The sequence below is a fragment of the Orcinus orca genome, chromosome 15 (assembly GCF_937001465.1).
Source record: "Orcinus orca chromosome 15, mOrcOrc1.1, whole genome shotgun sequence".
Lineage (NCBI taxonomy): Eukaryota > Metazoa > Chordata > Mammalia > Artiodactyla > Delphinidae > Orcinus > Orcinus orca.
In genome coordinates, this window is record NC_064573.1 from 71451948 (window position 1) to 71471885 (window position 19938).

At 47.5% G+C, this 19938-nt stretch overlaps 1 protein-coding gene across 4 annotated transcripts in view; it reads right to left on the reverse strand.

Moving 5' to 3' along the window:
- Positions 1-5817: 5817 nt before the first annotated feature.
- CORO1C (coronin 1C) overlaps positions 5818-19938 on the reverse strand; it is an 85252-nt gene continuing 71131 nt past the window's right edge. For all 4 annotated transcript variants that reach the window (XM_033408627.2, XM_033408630.2, XM_012537335.3 and 1 more), the window contains exons 4-11: positions 18400-18529; positions 15626-15807; positions 14327-14446; positions 13366-13470; positions 11743-11888; positions 9696-9753; positions 9349-9594; positions 5818-8251 (exon numbers count right to left, since the gene is read on the reverse strand). In XM_033408627.2, the coding sequence (XP_033264518.1) occupies positions 8132-8251; positions 9349-9594; positions 9696-9753; positions 11743-11888; positions 13366-13470; positions 14327-14446; positions 15626-15807; positions 18400-18529 (1107 nt within the window). In that variant the 3' untranslated portion in view covers positions 5818-8131. The remainder of the gene's footprint in view (positions 8252-9348; positions 9595-9695; positions 9754-11742; positions 11889-13365; positions 13471-14326; positions 14447-15625; positions 15808-18399; positions 18530-19938) is intronic.

Consider the following 19938-nt stretch of genomic DNA (forward strand, 5'->3'; position numbering starts at 1 on the left):
ATTCCCCTCTCAAATGGGAACAGAACTTTGAGGAGTTCACGTTCAGCCCGATTCTGGCTGCCTCTCAGGAGCTGGCGGCTGGGATGGGAGTCTGCAAAGTAAGCCAGTCCTCCAGAGTGGACAGGGACTCTCCAGGGCTCACTGGGTCAGCTTAGGGTGGACAGTGGCCAGCTCCGGGGCTGGTCCCAGGCCTAGAAGGCCAGATGGCAGTCAAATCTAAAGTGCTCCAGACTCCATGGGTTTTCCAAGGAGCACAGCAGCTGAAGAAATCAATGTCTCCAAGGAGCCACCCCAAGCCTGGCCTTGGCCCTAAAGGTACAAAGATGAAGAACTCTGGACCTCGGAACTCAAGGTGCTCTGGTGAGGGAGACAGAGCTGCATGAGGCAGAGTCTTGGTTGCAGACAAACTCAACTCAAACCGGCTTAGGTGGCAGTAGGATTCCTGGGGTAACTCGTGCAGCAGGATCTCGGGCATGGACTTAGGGAGCAGAAGGGACCCAGAGCGCTTTCTCCATCACTGTGTTCCTGTCCTGCCTGCTAGCTCCCTGCACCCCCAAATCCCAGGCCTTCGTAAGGGAGAACTCAGATTTGCCGGCACGGAAGGTGGCGGGCTCGCTGGTCCAGCCTGGGGTGGACTGTGGTCAGGGGAGGGTCATAATCTGGAAGCAAAGCACTGTTGCCCAGATAATCCCATAGGTATCCCCATCTCAGATAATAATGTCTATATTTTCAATTCACTCATTCAACAAGTATTTATTAACACCATATGGCAGAATGGATACCATAGTCAAGTTCCCGTCCTGTTCTCATTCAATTTGGGAGAGACAGAAACTCAATGAGTTGATAGAGCTGGTGGTGATAGGTGTTATGAGCCCTGCAGACACTGGGGGTCGGGGGAAGGATGGGTGGTCCAGAGAGAACAGCACATGTGAAAGCTCAGAGGTAGGAGGCCTTGTGACAAGGGGACATCAGGAGACGAGGTCAGGAGGTCGAGGGCCAGCCTCAACTTACTGTGAGGATCTTACAGCCCTTATTGAGTGGGATGAAAAGCCAATGGAGGGTTTTGGGCCTAAAAACAGGAGTCAGCCAACTTTTTCCTAAAGGGCCAGATTGTAAATATTTCAGGCTTTGTGACCATTGGGTTTCATTCTACTACTCAACTCTGAGGGTGCAGAGTGAAAGCAGCCATAGATGCTGCCCAAACAAATGGGCGTGGCTATGTTCCAATAAAATTTATGGACACTAAAACTTGAATTTGACGTAATTTTTACTTGTCACTGGGTTTTTTCCAGCCATTTCAAAATGTGAAAAAGCTCTTCTTAGCTTGTAGGCTGTACAGAAACTTTCAGTGGGCTGGATTTGGCCTGTGGGCCTTTGCTTACCCAACCCTGCCTTCATACCTTAAGAGGTTACCCTGGCTGCTGTGTGGAGAACAGACTAAAGCAGAGGACAACAGGAAGCTTGGTTTGGAAGATGGTTAAGTTTTACGTGTCAACTTGACTGGGCCAGAGTACCTAGAAATTTGGTCAAGTGCTATTCTGGGTGTGTCTGTGAAGATGTTTCTGGGTGAGATGAACATTTGAATTGGTGGACTGAGGAAAGCAGACTGCCCTACCCAGTGTGAGTGGGTAGGCCTCATCCAATCAGTGGAAGACCAGACTGGAACAGAAAGGCTCAGTAAGCAGGAACTCCTTGCCTGACTGCCTCTGAGCTTGGTTTTTTGCTGCCTTTGGACTCAAACTGAAACACTGGGTCTCCAGTTGGCTGACTGGAGATACGGGAACTTGGCCTCCATAATCATGCAAGCCCATTCTTATAATGAATCTCTCACTATGTATATGGACACATCTTATTAGTTCTGTTTCTCTGGAGAACACAGTACAGAAGAAGCTCAGCTCATTTCAGAGATGATGGGGGCATGAACTAGCAGGGTTACAGCAGCGGTGTGAGAAGTAGCTGGAATATGGATGTATTTTGAAGCTGGAGCCAACATGAGTGGCTGAGAGGAGACAGGAACCAGGTGGGAGGGAGGAAGGGGCAAGTCAAGGGGCTCTCCTAGGGGAAGCTGAAGAGCTGGAGATAAGAGGGGAACTGCTTGTGTCTCTCTCAGAGATCTTGACAGATTCTGTTCTAGAAAACATCACTCTGGAAGCAAAAAAGGGAACAGGCGGGCAGAGGTAGAGGAACCAGTTACAAGGCTGTTCAAACAATAGTCTGGTCACTCTACAAGGGGGGGTTTCTGGCAGGTGCCCAGATGCCCATATGGGAATCTCCACCTTGCCGTCTTTTGTGACATTTAATCCACTGCCCTGGTAGAAACTGGCCAGGGCAGTAAGCACTCGCTTGTACTTTGGGAACTGCGGTTGAGAATGGCAGTACGTTAACCAGGAGGTGCTCTGTCTACCTTCTACAATCCAAATAGCATCTTGGCACAGAAATGAACCTGCAACAACTTCCTATTATGTATGGGGCAACTTCCCAGTTCTCAGACCTTGTCGCTTAGAGCTCCAAAGCTTGGATTTTGTTGCTGAAACCCTGAAGGTTGATTTCTTGACCTTCAGGGAACTGAGCTTCAGTCCAAACAATGTTTCCTGGCTGGGCCACTTGGTCACTGGCTCCACTCCAATTTTCTGCAGGCCCCTTAAAATCTCGTGCTTCCTCAGTGAATGCCAAGATGAATGGAACCATGGTGGGGAGAGGTGGTTTAGAAATGAGTAATGAGAAGATAGCAGGGCTGTGAAGAAGGTGAAGGCTGCCCTGCCCCCTCAGCTGCTGTAGCACCTCAGGGGCCCCGGGACTCTGTGTGTGACCCGTTCACACTGTGATCGGTCTGCATCACCTGGACTAGTTGGCCGTGAAGGTGGGGAAGGTACTAACTTTGTGTTTGAAGCCCTCAAGCAGAGCACCCGACACCAGGCCAGCTCCTTGCTCTTCCCCTTTCAGACACTGATGACTATCCGTTTCTTTCAACCCAAAGCTTTCCCTATACCCACAACTGTCTGCCGGGCCTTTGTCTGAATCGTTTCTCTCCAGGGCTGCTCCAAACCCACCACATCATCCTTTCCAAAAATATTCATTGAGTCTTTCAGATCAGCATGAGGAAGCCTCCATTAAAACAACAACAACAAAAAACTCAGCACCTAGTGATTTTGGTAGCAGAAGAGATCCGTCCACTTGCTTTTCAACTGCTTCCCAACCTCCTGAGCTGAGTGCTTCAGTGGATTAACTTCCGGTCTGACCCGGCTCCCCGGGAAACCGGACCGGCACTGCTCTCCCCTCACAGGAGCTGGGTTCCTCCCCGCAACACTCCCCGCCCCCCATTCATGAACTCAGGCTCTGAAAATCAGCTTTCTCACCCAGTTTCATTTCCATGCAGTAATGTGAAACTACACTGAATCTCAAAGAGCCCACCAGCCTCTCTCAACTCACCTTCCTCAAGGTTGCAACCCATCTACCAAACTTGGCAGCCACCTGACCCCTGAGGATCTTTGGACCTGGAGTAATTTCTCTCCCTCCACTTTTCCATTCCAGGAACTTGCCCCAAGCACACTATGACTAGCTTCTCCTAGCAAACTCCTTCCACTTCTAAGTTTGTGTTAAACCAGTCGCTGGTGGACTAAATTCCTGGGGGTGGGACAAAGAACACTGCTGTCTGCACGTCAAGACCCTCTCGGACTTAAAACTGGACACACTCCACCAGGGAGCTGAAACCATTCCATTCAAACAGAGGCGGCAGCTGGGACTCGGATTAAGCATACTAAAATATATTATCCCATATTGTATTGGTTGGAAACATATTTCCCGGTTTCTGTGGCCTTTGCTTTTTGGACATATTGAATATGTAATTCGATTTTTATGCAGCCAACCTATCTTTTCCCTTGTGATTTATTCTATTGCCAGTCTGAAGTCTAGATAAAAAGGGACTTATTTTTACTTCTAAATTTGAAAACAAAACTACTGACCCCATTAACCACGGACACTGGTGTTGCTGGGAGGCACTAAGGAGTCCCTGCCCCCAGAGCGACTTTAATGTCCCACCACTTCCTTCCCCACCACTGACTTACGATGCCTGCTTTAAGGTACTATTAATTTCTCACTCATACATTACTTTTTTTGTGTGTGTGTGTGGTACGCGGGCCTCTCACTGTTATGGCCTCTCCCGTTGCGGAGCACAGGTTCTGGATGCGCAGGCTCAGCGGCCATGGCTCACGGGCCCAGCCGCTCCGCGGCATGTGGGATCTTCCCGGACTGGGGCACGAACCCGCGTCCCCTGCATTGGCAGGTGGACTCTCAACCACTGCGCCACCAGGGAAGCCCCATACATTACTTTTAATAACTTCTTTCTGGGAATAAAGACATTTATAGGAAATTTAGAAATTCAGAAAAAATCCAATTAATGAAAAATTACCCACAACTGCTACCCTACATAGCAACATTTGTGGTCTTTACCCTACACAGAAATATTCATTATTATCAATATAGGCACATATCCCTCAAAGGGTTTGTCAAAAACAATCTATTCCGGGGTGGTTAATAACTGAGCCACCGTCTGCTGGACTAATTTTCACTCTTCCAGTTCCCAAACATGCCTCCCGCTACTGTCCTTGGGACAAAATTCCCAGAGGTGAAAATCCTAGGCTAACAGGTAAGAACGTCGAAAACCCCTGATCTACCCTGTCAACCTGCCCTCGGCAAGAGTACCAATTTACACACGCTCCCTCCAGCAGTGGAGGAAAAAACATTTTTCATGTGAAAAAGGAAAAAAGGGCACTGTGCAGCTGCCCACCTGCAGAAGGAGAGGTGTGTGTCCTTGACCGCCTCGGGTCTGTGACCCAATGATGGCTTTAGGACGTGGGAATGTGCTATCAGCAGAAAGGGAAGGGCTGCTTCGAGTTAACTGATTCTGAAGAGCCAACCAAAATTCTTCTGGACACAGAACACCAAGTACAGCAAGGGAAGTAGGCTTTAAAAAACGGAAGTTCTCCCTCGACGGGGCCTGGCTGTCTGGGGCTAACGTGGTAACCCTGGGTCTTCTGGCAAAGGAGCAAGGCGGCCAAGGTGAGAAACCAGTCGGTCGTAAACGCCCCACACCACGCATCTGCCCCCTGACTGGGGGCACTGAGGGGCTGCAGACGGAAGCAGCCGACTTCCACTTCCTGCAACCACAGAAGGGCTGACAACGACCCTGGCCGCCGTTCTCCTCACAGACTACAGCAACTTCAGGAAGAGGGTGTTTGAGGACGGGAGGCTTTGTGCCAAGTAGTCATCATAGTGACATTTAGAAAAACCAAATGGAGGGAAATTCTTTGCTACCATCACTGAGATGTCATGGGACAATGTTTCAGTGCAAAAAGGAAGAGGAGAGAGGGCCAAGAAATCCAAGTGACCTTGAAAACCTTCTGCTGGAATAAAAAGCACAGCTAAGCCAGGAGTACTGGGCTTCCTACTGAAGAAAGAGCTGCTTTCCAAGGCCCCCATTCCCAGGGAATCAGCTTGTCGTGGGACCCATGGTGGCCGTGCAGTGGGCTCCTTGGGTGGCCAGACGTGGCTATTCCTCTCACTTGAACTCTACGCAAGTCTCGTCCCTCCTTCACAATTCGGGGCTCATCCAGACTAGGCTATCTGCCCCAGATCCGCCCCTGGCAGAGGCTGGAGGCAGGATAGACCCCACTCCATCTGCGGAACCTGGGGCCCACCCACATGTGCCCCGTACTTACCCCCTGAGAGGGTGGTTCCACCGAGTCAGAGACGCTGGGTCAGGCAGCAAGCCGTGTGCTGCCTCACAGACAGTGGCGTGCGAAATAAACACGGACACCGTTTGGTAACCAATGATTTTTTTTTTTTATCTTTGAAAATGGAAGCAAGTGTTTTGACAGAATACGATGGCCGCTCTATAAGAGCCGATCTAGGAGTAATTCACTGGTTTTCCTCTGGGATAGCACGGATTTTAAAAAAAAAGGCAAAACAGGAAAAATAATCCACAGAGCTTGAGGCGCCCACTGAGACTGGCAGGGAGCCCGTCCATTAAATAAGCCTACACTACACACTAAGATCAGGATAACTCACCCTCACCCTCCTCTTCTCTCTGAACCGCATTCCCTACGGTGTTTCACCGCCATCAACAATTTTGTTCACTTAATTAATTGGGTGTCTGAACCTTAGAACACTTCTGAATCTTAAAAATGAAGGTCCTCAACAGATTATGTTGATAAAGAAACACATAGAGGTTTGAATATAAATCACTATTATTGTTTTCTTAACACCTCATTATCCACTTTAATATTTAAAACACACATGCACGCACACACAAAACCACACCAAACATTCAGATGCCCTGAAACCATGGAGACGGCAATCCCACGACTGGTAAAGAACACGGTACCTTCTTCTCTATTCAGACACGAGGACAGCTTGACCATGCAGCCCAACCCACCGACGCCACGCTCTGCCTCAGCCTGGGTCCCTGCGCACAGACGCTTCCAGCCAGTCCCAAACCGTCCCCACGCCAGCAAGAGCACGTGCAAGCGTCCCCGCCGTGGTCCTAATGCTTGACACGATTCCCGTTCCACCACAGGCCCTCAGCCCTTCCAAAGCAGAGGCTCTTTAAATCTTGTTCCTCAAGCACGCACTCTGAGAAAATGGAAATGGAGAGAAGTCCCAGCTAACCCAGGAGTGGGGCAGGCCATGGGAGATCAGTGTCTGGCCGGGGGCTGGGTAGTCTCTGTGCTCAGATCCAGCCACAGTGCAGCTGCAGGGGGGTGCGGGGGAGTTCGTGAAGAGGGTGCGCAGGGACCAGTTGCACCATCAAAGCTACAGCAGACGTCTGCTTCCTTCTCGACCCTCCTCCCCAGTCTCAATATCAATATTCAACAGCACCCTCTGGCCTCAGCTTAGCAGAATGCAGTTAGCACCGAAAGGCAGGAGAAGGGAGGATGGCCGAGGGAGCCCCGAGAGAGGGGGCTGCATACAGGAGGGAGAAGAAAGGGCAGGAGCTCCAGGGGTGTGGGGGACCTGTCTAGCACAGCGAGGGGGCAGCACGGGACACGCGGGAAAGCAGAGGATCACGTGGGGTGAACGCTTCCCTCCAGGTTCCCTAGTCTGTCTCACCCCATCCCAGGGTACTCGGGAGCCAGGCCAGCTGCTGAAAGGGACAAGAAGGAACACCTCACAGCACGTGTGGCTCCTCGTCCTGGACACCCTTGTCAAGTACTGACCAAAATCTGGAACATGACGTTAAAGTGATGAAGGTAATAGATTCTATGTGTGTAACAAAACCGCAGAAACACATGCTAGTTTAGGTTCGATTATAATCATCTGAAGCACAGGATAACCAAGAAGCAAAGTTCCATTCTGGTACAACCACCCAATTTCTAGAAAAGAGAAAGGAAACGATTCGATATGAGCTTTTTTTGATCAGAAGACTCGATGGAAAGGGAGGGGTGGGAATATGAATCCACGTGATTTTTCAAGTCTTCCTTTTGTACAGTCATTAAGATGACCAGGTTTGTGCTGCAAAGAAGCCAGCACAGAGTGGCTACTGCTCTGATTGTTCTCAGATGAATGTTTATACAAAATAATATCTTCATTTAGTTTATAAACATACACAGTGCTGTCCCTTTCAAATTAAGGAGAAAAAAAAACCCCACACACAAATACTGCAAAGTAGCAAAATACAAAGAAAAAAAAGCTACTTTTGGTTTTGGCAACATTAAAAAAAAAAAAGAAATATAAAAAGCAATGTGGCATTGGTCCCTGTTTGTAAAAAAAAACCAAAAACAAAAAAAAAACAAAGGTACTTGGGCAGGACACTGAATCAGAATTGGTTGGTTTTCTAAAATTCAGAATATCTGGGATTATCAAAGTAGCACTTTTGTCTTTTAGAAGTTCACAAGTCACATAACACTTAAAACATCAAAAAAAGCTTTCTGGTAAAAAGCTCAGCTTTTAAACCACATTTTGTTTCTGCAAATTTGGGAGACGAGTTGAGTCCTTACTGGAATGTGGCCTATCGCTGGTCGACAGAGCTGAAATGTCTCCAAGGGGCAGTGCCTCCCTCTCGCCCTCCCTGGGACCACACCAACTACCAGCCACGAGCGCGTTCCTGCTCCGTCTGCGGGGTGGGGGTGGGCCTTCAGGCTGCTATCTTTGCCATCTGCTGTTCTAACTTGGAAATACGCTCATCTTGATTGCAGATTGTGTCTTTTATAGATTTGATCTCTTTCAAAATCTCATCCAATTTGGCTTCATTTTGCTAAGGAAACAAAAAAAGAGGGGAGGGAAGAGGATGACTAAAAAGCAGCAACGTTCAGCACAGGTGGAATGCATGGGGTATAACTGTGACCTCCCATTTTGGAAGTGGCAGGCTGCAGCAGCCCGGCTGAGCCTTGTAGGAACGCCAGGAATGCTGGCTGGGCCAACTGGCACCCACAGCAAAGCAACAGTGTATCACGGCTCCTGGCCCCACCTGTGCGCCTACCTGGATGGAGACTCCTGGGACACAACTAAACTGCAGGAAGAGACTGATCCCTGCAAGGCTGCCCCACATCCCAACCACCCCGATCAGCCAGCTCCAGCAGGAGCATCTTCTATGTGACCAGGGTGACGGGTGACCCGCCAGAGGCTACTGAGCTCCCATCAGCTCCTAGAAAGGTCCTTGGGAACCACATCCCTTGCCCTGCCTGCTCCTCTAAAGAGCCTGAGCTTCTCCCTCGTGGAGCTGATTCTTCTGCAGGAAACCCTGCAGTCCCCAAAGCTGTGGTGCCTCATGTGGCTTGCTCGGTCACAGTCAAAACACTAGCTCCTGAGGGCACTTTGCCTCTTGTCTCTGCCACCTCCACATCGACAATTCCCGGCCCCTCCTGGCCCCCAGAACTCCATTCTACAGCCTGCCGACACCAGCCCCCTCTCCTCCCTGGCTCGACCCTGCTCTCCCGTGGCCACAGGGGTCTTCACTGTCAGCCTCTGGTCTCCATCACTCCCCTGAAACAATTCTTGCTAAGATGCCCAGGATCATCTCTGCCTCTAAGTCCCACTCACCCCAGATCCTTCTGCCACTCAAACACTTAGCAACTTCTAAAATCTCTCACCACTCCCTCCTTCCTGGGACCTCATCTTCCCGGCATCGGTAACAGACTGACTTCTATCCTGGTAATCATAAAAAAGAGAGCTAAAGGAGTCAAACTCATAAATGTCACGTGATCAAGGTGGTTCCTACAAACAGTGCCTGTTACCATTACTGAACCCCATCCGTCCAGCGGGGACAGTGCCCGCAGACGCCCAGGCTGGCAGGCGTGTTCGGGAGGGCCAGGCTGAGCCGGCCCAGCACGCCCCAGGCCCTGCGGTCCTTACCACGCTGGCCGTGTCTGCGGTCTTCTTGGGGACGCTGATCAGGTCGCACTTCTTGTTTGCCGTGGGCTTGCTGTCCAGAATGTTCTTCTTGACCACCTTGAGGTCCCTGTTTTTGCCGGGAATGTATCCGTGCTTCAGGGAGATGAGGAGTGGATCTGCATTCCTCCCCTCGAACCACTCTTCCGCCTCCAGCGCCGCTTCGGGCCCCGCCGTGTCAGGGTACAGGTCATCCTGGAAAAGGTCAGACTACACGAGACACAGTGGAGAAATCCACAGGTAAGGAAGGGAGCTCTGGGATTTTTAAAACCTTTTAAAAACATGGATTGCCTAGACAACTGGGCACTTACCTTCCTGGGGACAGTCATGATAATAGGCTCACACTTTCTCTCGTGAAGTTTGAAGAATCTTCAAAGAAGAAATAAAGGCAAAGTTGCATTAAGTGAAACAGGAGGCCAAGTAACAGGCTTAATAATTCACTCGTACGTTCTGTGTTTGCCCATCACCTCATCGGACGCATCGTGGGGAGCAGGTAGAACTTCCCATTTCACAGAGGAGAAAACAGAAGCTGAGAGGAGCTATGCTAGGGAACAGCGGATAGGAGACCGAACAGAGGCCTATGCATCATGGTGACAGTCAAGTTCCAATTACCTGGGGGCAAATCAACTGTGGGGAAATGATTAACACCACCGACAACGAGCCGCTTATGAGAAAATTACCAAGCCAGAAGACAATTACCAAGCCAGAAGACAGTGAACACCCATGTCTCAGAGAGTACCTATGACCTGGATGCCACGTCTTCTGCCAACATGAAGTGGCTGAACTTTCGTTAAGTGTAAATAGGATTTTTAAAAAGGAAACGAAGACAATCCTAGGAATTAAATGTTGGCATCCGAGCAAACCACATCATGCATAACACTCAAGAAAAATCTGGAATTATCCAGGGTGTGGGAAGAGTAGGAAGACCAAGCCCAAAACCTGTGCAGTCGGCCCAGTGGTGGGAAGGCTGGCCTGGGCTGGATGGCCAGCTCCACCCCCCACACCTGGGCATGTGCCCACCTGACCCAGCCTCGAGCTCCTCATCCACATGGGGGGTAAACCAGCACCCGCCTCACAGCACGGGTACAAAGAGAAAGGGGATCCGGGCCGTGTGATTAGCACAGCGCCCAACACGTAACCAACGCCCCAGAAATACTGAGTAAACAGGAGGCGTCCTGAATGACTTCCTTATACAGTCATCCCTCGGTATCTGCGGGGGGTGGGTTCCAGGAGGTGCTGCGGACACCAAAATCTGTGGATGCTCAAGTCCCTTACATAACATGGCATAGCATTTTATATTCTAAGTCATTCTAGATTACTTACAATACCCAGTACAACGTAAACGCTATGTGAACAGTTGTAAACACAAAGTAAATGCTACGTAAATGGCTTCCCATGCGCCACAAATTCGTTTTGCTTTTTGGAACTTTCTGGAACTTTTGTTTCCAAATATGCTCAATCCTTGGATTTGGAACTCGCAAATACAAAGGGCTGACTACGTCTTTTAAACTTTTAGATGACAGTAAAATAAATGTGTTCCCAAATCCTGAATGTAATTTTGAAATTCAGATTCAATCTGTTTTGAACCACATTTTGATTAGTTTGATTTAAACCACAATTTAGAATTATCTGTGACAGCTTTCCTTCATTATTCTAGCTATAGAGTTGAAGGTATTATAAAAAAAACAAAAACAAAAAGAACCGTGCAGTGATTAATATTAAAAAAAGGGCTCATAAAGATTTCTTATATTTTTAAAGACGTAAGTGTCAATTATTTGCGTGACCAGGTCAGCATGCTTAGAAAAGTGTCCATATAAACGCAGGGTTATAAAAACTCCACAGAGTAGTCCAGAGAGGCGGAAGTTACAACACACAGCAAGCTTCCTAAGCCAAGCTAACCTAACACCCGCTGTAGAACTTTGTTTCTCTAGTTTCGGATCTGCGGGCTCCACAACCCGGTTTGGAACCTGGCTGGTCCCTCTGCAGGGCAGAAAAACCATCCCTCATTTCCATCCCAGGGACAGGCTCTTCCTGGTTGCCTCCCAGGGGACACTGGCCACAGTCGCAGCCTGAAGACAAGCAACGATGGTTTCACTACTTAAATCAGGGTGTGATACGCCCCAGTGAAGCCTCTTAACCGCTGCATTTCAAGTTTATCATCTGGAGGATGGGGAGGGCACAGCTGGATGAAATGATTTTGAAGAGTTTCTTCTTGCTTTCAAACTCCACGTTTCTAAGAACGGGCAGGAAACAAGATACTAATTCTACGATTCTACTGCACACACACAGGTAGAAAGACTCAGGCGTGGACACGAATGGCGTAAGCAGGCTGAACACTTTCCGATACCGATTCTTTACCTGGCAATCTCACATTTGTTGACATCGAGTCCCCTCTTGGGCATGTAACCCATCCCCCTCTGAGGCTCCTTGCTGCTGAATGTGTTGAGGTAGTGGACATACGGGGATTCGTTCGTGATCTCAAAATAGCGGATACTGCTGTCACCCTACAAGGAATCGGAGACGGGTTTGCGTTTCACGTTAGCCGAAATATCTGATTTAGGTGGGTGTCTCTCTCCTCTATACACCCAGCACTGACTGGGACTCCGCTACACTGGCTGACCTTTCCTCCCCTTAGCAGGCTTGCCTCGAGCACATGATGGTTTCTCTTCCTGGCAGAGCAAGCCCTCGCTTGTGCAAGGCTAGCTCGCCCTTTAAACAGCCTCCTCTGCCTCCTCCTGAAGGTTCTGACTTTCCTGCACTGAGTCTGGCCCCAAGCCAGAGTCGGAGCAGAAAGGTTAACACCTCCGCCCAACAACTGCGCCACAACAAACAAACAGCAGACCAAGAGGGGCTAGCGGGCAATTACTGACTTTTCAGCATACCTCCACGGGCACAGACCTGAGGGCGCTAACACCAGACAATCGGATAATAAGAAGTAAGATTTTTCTAATGAAGAGACATTAGTTTTAGTGAGTAACCTTTAACTTCAGAGGAGAATGCTATCCCATTACAATGCGTCAAGTTCTGTGATAATTTGGCTTAGAATGGTCAGATTTTTTTGAAGACCTGAAGAACGTGCTAGCCTCTCTCAGTGTAAATAACTGTCTGCACAGTTACAGACCCTAAACAATGAAGGCAATCCTGCCTGAGGGGAGAGATGTGTGTGTAAGAAGAAGTGATGAATAGCTAGGCGGTACTCTGCCCTAACAACCCTCTCCTTTCTCATATTTCCATTTGTTTCAAGGATGTAACTATCTAAAGCAATGGAAGACAAGCTAATCATACACTATTTGTTTTCTACATACTCACAGTAACTTTCCACCCAGTGTTAGTAACATCTGGGTAACAATGCAGTCTATGGCAGCTGTTAACATCTCAAGTAAAATGACTTTCAAGGAAACAGACAAGATCTCAGTTTCTAAATAACTGACCTATAAAAATGTCAAGCAGGTCTGCAGCCCACTCCATCAACTGTGAACAGAAGTAAAACACCCCCAGCTTCATCCCCAGCAAGGGACTATCTGACAGGTTTGGGGAAGGGAACATATCAACAGCTCCATTTGTATTAATTCATTTATTTCAACTACAAAAATTCTAAGGGAAATTGAGCCTACAGAAGAATGAGGAATACTGAGGTCTTTACCTTCTAAAATGAAGTAACAGTAATGATAATAAAGCTACCAACACTTTAGTTAGGCAGAAAGCATCAGGCAGCAGGAAGGTGTCCTGAGTTCAGTGTGGGGTCTTCTTGTAACGACTGTCACCTCCTGACACTTGAGTCAGGCCATGTAATTGCAAGGCCTGGGCCTTAACACTGAACTCCAGGAGCGAGAACCCTCTGGAGAGTCTCTGAGGCCCTCAAAAGCTTATACCCATGGAGCACTATTCTCTATACAATTGCTCATCTACTAAATCTCTGAAGGATAAACTTTTCTTCTTACAGGATTAAATTTAAGATCAAACAGCAAAATTACTGTTTACCTTTCCACATAAGTAAATGATACTGGTGTCGGGGTCATAGAAAGGTAGCAACACCCCATTGCTAGTGTCCATTTCATGAAGAGCAATTGGTTCCTCCATATTTTTCTGGGAAAAAAAAATACACACACACGCACACACATTTTTAAAAGGTGAATTTTTATAAGATGATACATTTTTCATCCCTAATTAAGTTAGCCATTTCCCTAAAATAATGAAAGTTTAAACAATGCACATATGATATTCATACATGTAATTACCAACAGGAATACTAGATGAGATCCAACTCACTGAAAATTGTGTTGATTTGGCAACATAATGCACACATCAGTGTGATCCCATGACAGAGATGAGAGCCCATCTCCTTTGTGACTGCTTTCTTTTTTAAAAGTACTTTTTTCTTATTACAAAAATAAACTCATGTTCTTTTAAAAATCAGAAGGTACAAGGAAAAACATAAAAATCATCCCATATTCCGTAATCCCACGGTCCAGTGGGGGGTAAAAACAATTACCATTTTGGCCTATTTCCTTCCAACATAGAAGCACACACAGATTGGGATCATACCATATATGCAGTTCAGTACGTGTTTCCCACTTGTGCTGTCATGAACATTTTCCCAAGCATGACTATTTTGATTTAGACATTTGATCATGTTCTTTAGGAAATATTTTAACTAAGTTTAGAACTTATTTCCCAAGTCTAAAACACTGGATTCTTCACGCATTCTTTCTAAAATCTACAGTCAACAGAGACTCCTTGGGAGTATCAAGAATGCATTTTTAAAATACATTTCGCAGTAAGTCTCCAGTGAGGATGAGAACTTCACATCCAACTTAAGACAAGCAGGAGTTCAGCAAACGACACTGAGAACCCTATCATCTACTGACCAACCCAAAGGCCCGCTCAGAAAAGAGAAAACTCGAGGCTGGGGAAGGGGTGGCAGGGCTGGGAAGGGGCATACCGGGTTCCAGAGGGCCAGCTGCCGCTCGCTCATGCGGCTGAAACCAGTGGTAAAGACGTTGCCGTCAGCCAGAAAGATGGCCCTCATGGGTCGGGCTCCTTCATGTGCTTTCTCCTTCTCCTGGGCGAGAGAGCAAAGAGGCAGCTTACACAGTCAGACTGCAGGAAGGAAAAGTGGGGGAGAGCGGGGGCTCAGACAGTGAACCCCGCCACCCCACATGGCACTCACGTCAAAGGTGTGTGTGTGCGCGTGTGCACATACGTGCACGAGCATGTCAGTACTGGCCACCTCCCCTCCCTGAAGGAGGAGGAAACAAAGCGACACCAAGGGATCTGGCCAAGGCCCCTCGGCTGGTGAGCGAGCAGTCGCGCCAGGTCTGGACTGAAAGGCCTCAGTCCTTCCACCAGCCCCTGCCACCAACCCAAGTCCAGGCTCTGCAAAAACAAAACACACGGAACAGCTCTGCCAAGCCTTTGTTTCTCAAGAGTATGATGATAACCTGAAGGTGGACGGCCGCTACAGCATCTCGCAATTTCACAGGACAGAAAGTGGAGTCTGGCTAACCCGTTCCTTAACCTCATCTCTTCAGCGGGAGCCCACCAGCCCCACCCCTTGGAAGGTTCTAGTGGAGAAAGCACGGGGTGTGGGGCCTTGATAAGCACCAGCCATGCCTGTCACCCGACTCTTGGGAATTATCACCGGCCAAGAGCCACCTTCTCAGAGAAGGGCCGTGACGAGGCAGAGTGGGGTGGAAGTGAGGCACCTCTGGATGCGACACTTGCAGTATCAACCTGACTAAAGGCCCGAGTGTCCATCTTTTGCTGTGATGTGTGATTCTGTGGAGGCCTAGCTCAGGTGGCAGAAATGGGGACGCTGAGCTGTGGAGAGAACCCATGGCATCTTGTCAGGCCCTTTAAAGACCGACTGGGGAGCAGCGGAGGGAATCAACAGATCCATCTGCAGTCCTAAGCCAGCATGCAGTAAACTCTGTGGGTTAGCTGCTCTAGACGTGCACATTCTTAAGCAAACTGATAAAAAAAACTTTGTTTCTTTGTGAGAAATGGTCGCCAAGTGAGAGGGAAGGCTTGGGTAAAAGCTAGAAATGCACAGCTCTGGAGAGAAGGGCAACTGGGAGACAGAAGCCTGGCCGAGACTCTTCTGATTCACAGTTTGGCATCTGCACACAGCAAAGGTCCACGGACTGGCAGTCCCAGCCCCTGTGGTCTGCCTTAAAACGCAGAAAGTTCTCACTCCCTAAAGCGCTACACATACTGGGGCTTTTGTCCTAAGAATACTTACAGCAACAATCTCCTGTTTCCTAGGATCGATTACTCTCACTTTCTTGTCTTTGGAGGCTGTGCAGATCAGACTGCCGTTCCGGTTCCAGCTCACATTGTAAATCATGTCCGAATGTATATCGTCCAGGTTTAAAAGGGCTTCCCCCGTCCCCACGTTCCAGATGATGATGGTGTTATCACAGCCTGAAAGCAAGCAGGGATAAGAAACGCCTGCACAACAACACATTTGTGAAAACTATCGATACAAATACAGGGAGGATAAACACACCTATGTATTGAAATGGAGATGCTAATTATAAGAAGGCTTACTTACTGGCAGTCAAAAACTGACGCGACCAAGAAAAAAAGAAATTTGTGTAAAAGAAACACATTAAAGGAAAAATACAGCTTATGAAGTTTGGGCTCATGTGAAACAAACAAAAACACCAACCAACCAAAGAACAACAGAAAAATAGAACCCTATGGTTTTTTTTAAGAGTTAACTGGGCTGGTGGACCCTGAGTGATCTTAAGTTTCCTTTTCTAGTAAAACAAGCATCAGAACGAATACAGCTTCTTTTTTTTCCAGAGGAACTAAAAATAAAGGGTTTAAATGGTGGTTTAGGAGGCTCAAGACAAAGACTGGATGGCAGGTTATTCCCATCAACCACGCTGTTAAGACATGGTCTTGCACAAAAGCATGGAAATTACAAGTGAAGGGAAATGCCTAGCCATCTGCTCACAGCAGATCTTTATCTTTAAAAGGAGAGAAAAATAGGCCAAGACTGGCCTGATTTGAGAAGCACAAACTGTCGTCAACTGTCGTCAAACAGGCACGTGAATTCAGAACCTGATCCCCAAAGAGGCCACAGGTCCACCGAGCCACAGCCCCTCAGCTCTTCAGCTCCATCCTCCCTTCCCTCCAGGGCTGGCCCCAAGTCCCCGAGGCCCCTTTAAAAAGAGGCACCATTTGCTGCTTCCAGGACATTAGCTCAAGGATGAAGCAAAATAAGGGACGGACATCCTGAAGATGGATTCTTGTCAATAAGCCAATTCTGCAAGCACTTAGAAAAATTAGCCACCAATAACCAGGACACCTACGTTACCTAGGGTCAGAAGTAGGAAATGGGTGAAAAAAACTGTACGACAGACAGTATGAAAAGTTGGAGCTAAACTCTGCGATGGAGATTTGACCCATCCTCTGCCTCGTTCATCATAGGCAAATGAGTAACTTCAGCCACTGTGGATGGATCACGTAGTCTTAAACTATGCAAAACTATGCACAACGCTGCAATCAACCATTCTCCTCTGCGTGTAAAAGAGAGACTGGGCTCAGTCTGCTGACGATACCCTAGATTTGACCTCGATGAGGCGGCCAATAGGGTATTTTCCATGAGGGAATTCCACCTTTGGAATTGTTTTCTCTCCTTATCAGACTGAGGTTCTGAGTAGAACGCTGGAAGGCTTCCCAGTTATAGTCAATTGTGATTTAGAAAAAGAGAGTCTTACTTTTTTTTTTTTAAAGTAGTTCTTGGTTTCAATAGGTACCAGGCATTAGATTTTTAACTTAACTCACTACGTCACAAATACCTTTCATACCCAGTTAAAAACTGACCTGCTCCTCTCCTTTTTACTGGTGAGGAGAAAGATCTTTAAAATTCTACCGCTAACATTAGCACTGCTTTTTTACTAAGCCAATCTTATTAAGGTATAGTTTGCATGAAATACAATGCACCTATTTTAAGTATACATTGGCTAAGTTTTGATACATGTACATATTCATGTAGCCATCATCAGAGTCAAGATCAACATTTCCATCACCCCACAAAGCTCCTTCCTGTCCTTTGCATTGCTTCTATAAAAGCAGATAAAATCTCAGATTTTAGACAAAGAAAAAGATTTCTTTAAGATGAAACTTGGAAACTACACAAGTGGGAAACCAATAGGAACACTAGGACTTGGTCACAAGGGTTCACTGCAGTGCTGTTTAACAGTGAAAAATCGGAAACAACCTCAGTGTCCAAAAATAGGGGACTGACTAAATAAACAGGTATCCAGACAATGGACTATTAATGGAGTCATTAAAAATATCACACAACATGTAATGGCACCTGAAAAGGACCACAGTGTACCAGCAAGTGCAGAAAGCAGGTCACATGTAAAGTGTCTGAACCCATCTTTGTATGTAAAATTGTTTATGGGCACAGAAATATCTCTGGAAAGAAACATCAGAAGGGTAATAATGATGTTTCCTCCGGGTGGTGGGATTGTAAATGATTTTTCTTTTCTCCCTTTTGTTTATATATATTCTCCATAGTACACGTGGACTACAAGTATAAGGAGAAAGATGAAAGTATTTTTTAAAAGGAAGGAGGGTATTTGACTAACAGGATCACCCCAAAGTTGGCAGCAACACCAAAGCTGGAACCCAGAGCTCCTGGCTCCTACTCGGGCTCCTTCTACTACATCAGAAATAACTACAACTGAGGGCCATGGAGGCATGGAGGGCCCCAGCAGGAACCATGACTCTGCTGAAATGTGATTATATAAGTAAGCATGTGTCTGTTCCTAATTCTAGGCAGGAAGTCCACAGCTTCCATTGGCTTTGCCCAAGTGGCCTCGACACACACACATGCACACGGGTGTTGGGGAACTCCCACATTTAGGCACCCTGTCGTGGGTTCCAATGATCTGCTTCACAACTGCCAGCACAGTCAGCATGCGTCTGTTGTTCCTTCCACACAGAGGCCACGAGAAGTGAGGGCAAGGAGAAAGCAGAGGTCAGCTCGGCTCCTACCTGCACTGAGAAGCACGTTGCGGGCCGTCGGGTGCCAGGCCACGATGCCGACTCTCTTTGAGTGGCCTTCTAAAATGACCACGGGCTCAGTCAGGGAAAGGGTGAGTCCGTTTTCTGGGATCTGCCATACCTGTTGGCAAAGGAAGAAAGGTCATCCACATGAAAGCGGTCGGCTTTCGTTATCACATTTACTGTGACCATCCAGTGTGAAGCCTTGCTCTGCATAAACAGAACATACAGTGGTCTTTGGATGAAAGGCAGAATGTGGTGAAACACGTACAGCTGTTTTTCAAATGCAGTAGGAGAGCAAAGAGCAGAATATCCATAAGGTCTAAAAATGTTAGACCTCTCTGCTTTTATTTACTATTAGTAGAGATTTTATTTTAAATTCCCTGTTAATGGGGCTTCCCTGGTGGCGCAGTGGTTGAGAGTCCACCTGCCGATGCAGGGGACACTGGTTCGTGTCCCGGTCCGGGAAGATCCCATATGCCGCGGAGCGGCTGGGTCTGTGAGCCAGGGCCGCTGAGCCTTCGCGTCCGGAGCCTGTGCTCCGCAACGGGAGAGGCCACGAGAGTGAGAGGCCCGCGTACCGCAAAATAAAATTTAAAAATAAAATAAATTCCCTGTTAAGTTCAAAACTCTCCAGTTAGAAGCATACCAAAAAATTGAAAGAAAAATACAAAATGACTGAAGCACCCATGAAGAGACGCATTGGAGTGAAAACCCCTAGCTAAGTCCATGATTCTTGAGGGGAAAGCAAACTCCATCCACCAAACCTTCTTGGGGGGTGGTGCAGTTTTTCAAACATCATATTTTCTATAATTCTACATTGAGAAAACGAAAAGATAGCTAATAGCTTTGTAGCATGTACTAAAGAAATCTTCTTACAAAAGAAAAACATTAATTGGACTTCATCAAAATTTAAAACTTTTGTGCTTCAGAGAACACTGTCAAGAAAGTGACAAGACAACCCACAGAATGAGAGAAAATAATTTGCAAGTCATATATCTATCCGAAAAGGGACTTTTTTTTTTTTTTTTTTTTTGAGGTACGCGGGCCTCTCACTGTCGTGGCCTCTTCCGTTGCGGAGCACAGGCTCCGGACGCGCAGGCTCAGCGGCCATGGCTCACGGGCCCAGCCGCTCCGCGGCATGTGGGATCTTCCCGGACCAGGGCACGAACCCGTGTCCCCTGCATCAGCAGGCGGACTCTCAACCACTGCGCCACCAGGGAAGCCCCCGAAAAGGGACTTTTATCTCGAATATTTAAAGAACTCTTACAACTCAACAATAAAAGGAAAATAACCAAATTTTTTAAATGAGCAAGGAATCTAGATGTTTCTTCAAGGAAGATATATGAAGAGCAAAAAAACACATGAAGAGCTGCTCAACATTATTAGCCATCAGGGAAGTGCACATCAAAACCACAATAAAACATCACTTCATATCCACTAGGAGTTTGGAATCAAAAAGACAGATAGCAACAAGCACTGGCAAGGGTATAGAGAATTCAGAGCCCTCATACACTGCTGGTGGGAATG